Raw genomic sequence first — 8465 nt, forward strand, 5'->3', positions numbered from 1 at the left:
GGGTTATTGATGCAAGGCCTTCACTCTGATCCACACACTCCATGGTTATGAGGAGGAGATTTCAACCATATGTTGTGGTCAAGGGAGAAGCAAGGAGGTGTGGTTTTTGAACATATGGAGGCGACAATTCTTCAAATGGTAGTGGATTAGTGCCACCTAGAGGACCTTTCTTTCATAGGTCATCCTTTCACTTGGACTAACAACCAAGGGGGGATATACAAGAAAGACTTGACAGGTGATTTGCAAATTCAGTGTGGAAAAATTTGTTTGGAGCCTCGTTTGTGACGCATTTGGAGAAAAGGAGATCGAATCATTTACCGTTGCTTGTTAATATAAGAAAAAATGCAGATGCACAGTCCGAAAGAAAAAAAAGAAGAAGACTTTTTCGCTTTGAAGAGATGTGGACTCGTGATGACTCATGTGTGGATGTGAGCAAAGCGAAGGCAATGGCAGCTCGCCCTTGCTCTTTCTATTGCCATCGTCGTGGGCCTTTGAGATGTTGTGCTTGAAAGTGATTGCTTAAAATTAGTTTCTCATTTGAAAAAGGGCAGCAGTGATCAAACAAGCTTTGGGAACATTGTGAATGATATACTTGAGCTTGGTAAGTCGTGTGGTAGAATTTCTTGTAAGCATGTAGGTAGAGATGTGAAGAGATAACAGATGTTATCTCAATGTGATTAGAGAGAGAAACTCTTAATCTTTTATTTTCATCAAAATCTCAAATGAAATTTACATCCTAAACACTATTTATACAAAGAGTATTCAAGAAACTAAGAAACTAATCAAAACTAACTTTCTAACAAACTCTAACAGAAAACGCCAGCTCATCAAGGATGTTAACTCCTGAGCTACAAGATGGGAATAAGATTGCTCATAACCTTGCCCACCTTAGTTGTAGTTTTGGAGAATTAAAAATTTGGATGGAAGAAGTGCCCATAGAGGCAAACAACTTAGTAATCTCATATATGGAGTTATTGAATGAATAATAGCTACTAATTTCCCGTCAAAAAAAAAAACATAAAATACTTACCAACTTGCCATTTTTGTAGCAAAGTCCACTTACTAATACACTTTAAAATGTCTCCGTTCAACAACAAAAAAGCACTTTAAAAATGTCGAAGGGACCTGGAAGTTGGAATGGCATTTTGTATTGAGGTATTGAACCATTGACCTAACCCATTAGGCCATTATACCTACTAATCAAAAGTTCAAAAGTATGCAAGGTCAATCCACACCACCACCATTATCAAGAACCAAATTACCTAAATTGCGGTTTAGTAGAATATTCTACAAGTACATGAAAAGACAAGTATTATTGTATACATATTTTTGGTAGTTGGCTCTAAGGAAGTGAGGAAGAAAGATTTAACCACCCTCTTTATCTATCCCTTCTCTTGAGATACATTGAGTATGGTGCTTCAAACAACACAACACTCCCTTCCGGCCTATATCGGCTCCCTATTCAGAAATATGTAGTCTCGCGCATCGAGAGTCCAAACCTAATAAGATCTAATTTCTCTCTTTGCCCATAGATTAGTCATTGTTGGTGAACCACATAAATATGTATGTTGATTATTTGTTCTTTTCTTAACAGAATTTGATGATCAAATAAGGGTTTGATAAAATGTGGGTGTTTATGTTTCGGCATTGAGAGCAAAGCTAGCACATGAGTTTGACGATACCAGATTACCAGTAAATCATAATACCATATCTAGCCTAAAAATGACTGCTTCATGTTATCAATCACTGTAAGCTAAGCTCTTTCCAACCAAATCAAATAGCTCTTTCAATTCTCTCACAACTTTTTCCCCGGCAAATGAAAGTTCAACTGCGTTCCTTGCTAGTTGGAACAAATCCTTCTTCCCAATACCTTTTTCACAAAAGAAAAGAGATAATATAAACAAGCAGCAACAAGCAGGTATTTAAATGGAAGTGTACGAGCTTAGAGAGGACGTGTACCAAATGCAGCAGCAGCAATGGCGTATTCTTTAGATAAACTGGTAGAGAACACCCCAGAATCATCAGTACATAGAACAAGCGGATGCTTCTTATTGTATAAATCAGCTGACAGATAAACAAATTTATCAGAGGATAGATTGCACATATCTTTTTAAGAGCTTATGCTTACTGAAACTGTAGACTAACTTTTGACATTTATAATTAAATATACAGCTAGAAAGGAGCCACACCAAAATGATGAACATCGATGGAGGAAATTGTATTAGTTCTGATGTTTGATGTCAAACATATCTCAACCTGCAAAGATAAGAATGATTCAAGATCATGAATGGGAATAACCGCCTTAAACAACAGTAAACATTGATAAGCAGCGGCGGATGCATGTTGATAGAAGTGGGGTTACTTGACCCCACTTGAGGCAAAACAATATGAGAAAAAACCTAATTTTTAGTGCATAAATTTAGATAAAAGTGTTAATTAGTAGCAGAAGAGACCACACTCAACACTGGTTCGGGTGCTTATTTCGGGTACTTATGATTAGTGACCCCATTGCATATAATTTCTAGATCCGCCACTGTTGATAAGCCATAAAAAAAAAAAAAAAAAAGAGCAAAGCCAAAGTTTATTTACTGAATTAATCTGAATCCCCTAACAATAAACATATTGCTATAGTTTGACATAAATTAAAATCATTAAGCAAAGATTGTGATGGAGGCTGAAGAGAGACCTACATGGCTAACATGTTAGCCACTTAGCCTCACTCTTTATCTAATAATAAGCAAGCGAAAATTGCAGTAGTATGATGAGAGTTCACTTAGCGAGAACGGGGGGGGGGGGGGGGGGGAGGAAACTGAGCATTGAAATTATTTTAGCAAGAGTCAATGTCTAGGGATGGAAATGGGATAACCAAGCACAGAGGTCCACACCACAAATAACTCCTCTGACCATGAAAAGCGAGTACATGGCACTTGAACCTCTCACCTCACAGGTATGTTGGAGGTTTCAGGACTCGGGAGCTGAATAGCATCATCACTAGTTGGTGGCATGGATTTGCAGCTTGGTTTCACATAGTTTATATAACAACAGGGACTTTGAGCAACGTATCAAAGAATTGTGAATTTGTGACAGAAGTAATAATAGGAAATATCAAGTAATGGCACAAACCGGGATCTTTGACATCTCTAATTTTCTCCATGCATCCTCTTCCAAGCAACAGGCATGGCCGATCCTCTCCGGAAGAAAATCCAGCATTCTATGTATTTCCTCCTGATTAGGGACCTAGACAGCACTAAGTTTACAGACATGATAATCAGAAGAATTTCAACTGATTACAAAACAAGGGCAAATGGCTAAATACCAGCATATACCTCTCCACAGTGCAGTGTAACATGAAGGCCTTGTTCTCTGGCAAATTTCAAAGCTGGCAAAAATGTTGTCCTAAAATCAAAACCAAACATACCCACATGCATAACATCTTCAGACAGGATGAAGCACATTGAATGAATAGCTAAATGGAAAAAAAAAAACTCTTGGCATATACCATTCTCCCACTCTTGGATTCCCAGATAGATCAATACCAACCACTCCGACATCTTTCATTTCCAATGCCAACTTAACCTGTAATCATTTTTTTTGCATTGTCACCTTCCAGAGTAATATGAAGGCAATGGACGAAAATGATTAGTGTATGAAAAAAAAATTCTATGTTAGATAAGCTTACGGACTTCTCCTTTTATTTTGCTCACTCAACCACCAAAAAATTAGAGCTAAACCTCATGAAAAAGCAAGATACATACAGTTTCCATTGCAGCTTCAAGTGTCTCACGTCGATCAATGCTGAGGAGAAGTCTAACATATATCTTCTTCCTAGAAATGCCATCACACTCATTATTCATATAACATGACTTTTTCTTGTTCTCCAAGACAACTCCAGTTGAAGCAAAATCTATGTCAACGGCATCAACTCTTCTTAAACCCTCAACCACGGCTTCCAAGTAAGAGCGTTTGGTCATTCCTCTAGAATCGTTCCTCTACGTTCCCAAAGAAAACGTACACCAATTACTTCCACCTTAGTTTAAATGAGCAATAATCTTCATAATGGACAAGTTTTAATTATAGCCAACACTTGGGTTTAGCACCTTGGGGGTAGTTCGTAATTCCAAATAGACAACATTCTCAGCAGCAAAGTCTTCAACAACCTATTAAACAAATACATAGTATTAAGGAGAGCTACACAACTCAACAATTTTAAGCTTTTGCAAACTTCCTACAACGATTCCAGCTCTACAAAATTCTATAAAAATCCCATGTTTCAATATTTTCCTTCCCAAATGGTCCCTCGCAACTGAAAATTGAATATCGTATGGTTCCAATCATCTTATCAGCTTATCTTGGAGTTCACATTCAAGTTCAACTTTAACAAAGGCAAACATTGAGAAAAATTATAAGGATTGTTTTGAAATTATTCAAAGTTGAAACTATTTTCGGAAGCTCAGACGAGCTTGGAATTATTCTTGTTAATTTGTCCTAATATAAAACATAGGATTAGTTTATAGGAGTAGCTAATTTAACAAAATGGAAGCTAAAATCTCCATAATTTCACTAGCCAAAAAGAAAACTCCATCATACTTCTTTGGTAATTCTGGTGACAGTAGCATGATCAGTAGTAAGAATGTGAATCAAATCAAACAGCTTGAACACTTCAGTCAAAGATCTGTCATCTGCATTAACAGAATTATTACAAACCAAAATTCTTGGCAACTCAAAACTATCCTAAAAATTATAAGAGTACATAACATACCTTTGAGAACAACATGTTCAACATCAGAGAAAACAATAATGCCCTTTTCACCCAATTCTTTAGCAAATTCTCTGCAAGTTAATATAATCATTGATTTTATATGTTTTTTAGAAGGGTTATATAATCATTGATTAAGTAAAAGAAAAAAAGGGGGTTGGTTAAATTGAATCAATTAAACTGCCAGAAGAAGCAAAATGCAGGAAACTGAAATTGAGTATTATGATTATGATGCAAAAGATTAAGAATTGATAAAAAGGGTATTTAGAGAAGAGCAAAATGAAAAGAGGGTTGTAAGAGAATTTTACAGTAAAGTTGAATTTCGCACAGAGCCGTTGAGATGGGCATGTAGCTCCACCTTTGGCATGGATACCCAACATTCCATTTCCATCTCTAATTCTCTCTCCTCTCCAATGGAGAATTTGAAGCAGCACTTTTTCACCTGGAATCTGGATTGATTCCTTCTATAGAGAAACTTGGTTTATCGAAGAGGAGCAGAGTGAATCAGTGGTTTTTTTTTTTTTTTTTAAAGGACAGTGAATCAGTGGTTAATCAAACTATTTTAACAAATTGTTCTCCTTTGGAGAAAATGAAAAGACGTCTAATAGCTAGTAATCTAGTATCGTATTCGTGTCTATTATTTCGTCTTTGTGCTATTTACTAATCGTGTCAAAAACTCTATTAACCCCTATCCGTTTAATTAATCGTGTAGAAATCTTTACATACTAACCTTACTCATTTAATTAAGCACTTAGTTGTGTCGACTCATTTAACTTATTTATTCAAAATTTCTAAAAAAAAATTAATAATAAATTGATTTTTGATGTCCAATATTACCGATATATGTTTATTTAGACGATAACTTACTATAGTGTATTAGAAACATTCAAAGAATTCATTAATGTTTTGTAAATGGTGCTATTTCCTATATGTTTGAGTTAATTGTGTTATGTCGTGTCAGTTTCGGGTTGTAAGTCTCAATACTAACCCAATCCATTTGTTAGTAAAAAAACGTATTGACTTGTTTATAGAAACGTGTTCAAAAAGCTTGACACTAACCCATTTTTTACGTATTCAGTTTGTGTTGTGTTGTTGTATCGTGTCAACTTTTGAGCTCTAGATAATAGTTCCCACGAGTATCAACGGACCCACCTTGTCCTCGTGGACTATATATTTGTCCCCAATTGGAAATTTTCATGAGCACGAGACTTCGAGTAAGCGAAGTATATATTTTAGCTATATTATTATCTTATATATTACGGAACTTAATTGAAATTTAATAATATATTTGTGCAAAGTACTCGTGAAAATCAAAAAGAAAAGGTAGCAAAATCTTAATTATGAAGATGTCATAAGCTTGTAACATATTTTCTTATACTCGTGTTTAGTGTTAAGATAAGTCAAACTCGAATATGGTGTGTTTTCACTTATCTAGGCCCCCCTAAATAAGTAATTTCCTCCATTTTGTGGGAAGCGGAAATTTCTTGAAATTTCTACTTCCCATGAATTTGTCAATCAAACAAAACCAAAAAGTTCCAGTTCATAGGAATTCTAACTTTCTATGGTAAACAATGTCAACAAAACAACACTTAGAACTCTTATATTAAAACGAAAGTTCTTCAAATTTTTATAACCTCCGTAATTAATACTACTACACTATTTAGTTACATCCATCGATTATATATTCTTACATATTAACCTAAATTTCAAAAACAAGATTGTATCATATTCTTTTTCTAAGTTATAATATAATTATGTATTATCTTAAAACCAAGGTTATATGGATGAATAGTTCATATTATAATTTACCATGTAGAAAAATTAAAAGGAACTGCAAGATCATTTCCTGAGCACAATCCAATGCCATAACTCTTTTTTCCCAATTCTCTCAAGTTTTTGATTTAAGATTTCAAATTCACTTTAATAAATGATTCAGGACATTGCTCGTACCAACAACTACTTATTACCTATAAACTATTAATAATTTTACTAATACATTAATTGCATAAAATAATAATACATGTATAATAATAATAATAATAATAATAATAATAATAATAATAATAATAATAATAATAATAATAATAATAGCATTACTGCTAGTAACAATATAATTATAATGGTACTAGTAATCATAAATTGCTACCTATACAGATTGAATTTTCGGAAGAGTCACTAACTACTCCCTCCGTCCCAAAATATAGTTCTCATTTCCCTTTTTTCACGATAATTTATGCAAGTAGAATCTAAGAGAGATAGTAAAGATATTTTGTGTATTTAAATAAATATTGTATGGGAAAATATGATTTTAGGAGAGAGAATGGAGAATAATTGGTGAAAAAAGCACTAACTATAACATTTTGGTTGAATAAACAAAGGAAAAAAATTCAAGAAGCAAATAAATGATGAGACACGATTTTTTTAGACAAATTACGAAAAAATGTGGAACTAATTATGGAAACGGGAACTATATTTTGGAACACTCAAAATGAAAATGGGAACTATATCTTAGGACGGAGGGAGTAGTTTTTTTAAAAAAGTTATAAATCACAATAACGAGATTAGGTTTTAAGAGTGAGTGTACAAGTTAAGTTATGAAAAAAAGGCTATCGCATGTCAATTAGTTGTAATATTTATGATTTATTTATTGCGCCGTTTACTTATCATTACTATTATAATGGTACCCTCTATAGAAAAGAGAACCTTTGAGAATATCTTACGAATCATCGTCAAATAATGAAAAAAAATATTAATATAAAAAATATTAGAGTACAATATTAACACAAATAAATATAACCATAATGGTACTTTGATTAAATATTTCATACTAATATATTAATTATTAAGTTCTTTAGCTTTATTGAAACTTATTAAATTTGGTTGGAACTTATTCAATAACTTATTGTGTAATAGATTGGCTTAGAAGGGGGGTTAATATGGGTAGTATAATATAATTAGGTTGGCTCTAGGATTGTTGTCCTTTTTCTGCTTTCTTTGTGGACGCCTAGGGAATAGCAAAAAGGATTGTTGTCATGCTAGTGAAGAACAGGGTGAGCAAGGGTATGGCTGGGGGCTGCGGATAAAAGCTTCGCCACGCAAAGGGCGAAAACGGGACAAGGATGAAGTCCAGGCTGTCTGTGGCCTTAGGAGAACCCTATTTGTGTGTAAGAATTCGGGGGCGGAGGTGCTGGAAGCTTAGGGAGACAAGGAGACTAGGGGGGAGGTGTTGACGAGGGTTGTGGAGACTTTGGACCTCAGTAAGGATGATGTGAATGCTGGAGTTACGGTGGAGAAGGAGGCAGGGGGACTCCCACTGAAAAGGTGGGGCTAGTTGAGCAGTGTGAGGAGGAAGTTGGGGGGAGTCTGCTGGATGGGGACGCGTCGGGTAATGGTGGTTTTCTGGTGGGGTGGGCTGATGCTTCACTGAAGAAGAAGAAGCGTCTGGCTCGATCGATGCAATCAAAGGGGTCAAATGTTGCTGCTGTTCCGCCAAAGGAAAGTGTGAAGAGGGGGGTTAGTACTGGGCATAAACGAAAGGAGATGGAAGAGGAGCGAGGGTTTGATGAGGTGATGTTGGATGAAGATTTTTCGGCTAAACGAATGAAGGTTCTGATATCTAATGAGAAAGTAGCGGTGGTGGGAGATGCCCCACCCCGCGAACAACAATGAAAATACTGAGTTGGAACTGTCAAGGTCTCGGCAATCCCTT

General features: G+C 35.2%; 1 protein-coding gene across 1 annotated transcript; it reads right to left on the reverse strand.

The window, feature by feature from the left end:
- Nucleotides 1-1130: 1130 nt before the first annotated feature.
- Nucleotides 1131-5374, reverse strand: LOC104882834 (N6-mAMP deaminase). The gene is made up of 11 exons (XM_010667248.4): nucleotides 5065-5374; nucleotides 4760-4830; nucleotides 4588-4679; nucleotides 4098-4157; nucleotides 3756-3989; nucleotides 3500-3576; nucleotides 3327-3396; nucleotides 3124-3237; nucleotides 2190-2256; nucleotides 1960-2064; nucleotides 1131-1870 (listed from the first exon to the last, which is right to left on the reverse strand). Exons 1-11 carry the CDS (start codon nucleotides 5145-5147, stop codon nucleotides 1740-1742), a joined length of 1104 nt encoding a protein of 367 aa, XP_010665550.1. The 5' UTR covers nucleotides 5148-5374; the 3' UTR covers nucleotides 1131-1739.
- Between the last annotated feature and the right edge of the window lie 3091 nt (nucleotides 5375-8465).

This window comes from Beta vulgaris, chromosome 8 (genome assembly GCF_026745355.1).
Source record: "Beta vulgaris subsp. vulgaris cultivar EL10 chromosome 8, EL10.2, whole genome shotgun sequence".
Lineage (NCBI taxonomy): Eukaryota > Viridiplantae > Streptophyta > Magnoliopsida > Caryophyllales > Amaranthaceae > Beta > Beta vulgaris.

What these genes read in the sequence shown, in the direction of transcription:
- LOC104882834 (XM_010667248.4), bottom strand. Translation starts at nt 5,147, where the DNA reads ATGGAAATGGAATGTTGGGTATCCATGCCAAAGGTGGAGCTACATGCC. An exon ending in AATTACGAACTACCCCCAAG is followed by an intron (nt 3,990 to 4,097) that starts GTGCTAAACCCA and finishes TTGGGAACGTAG; the next exon opens with AGGAACGATTCTAGAGGAAT. An exon ending in TTACACTGCACTGTGGAGAG is followed by an intron (nt 3,238 to 3,326) that starts GTATATGCTGGT and finishes AGTGCTGTCTAG; the next exon opens with GTCCCTAATCAGGAGGAAAT.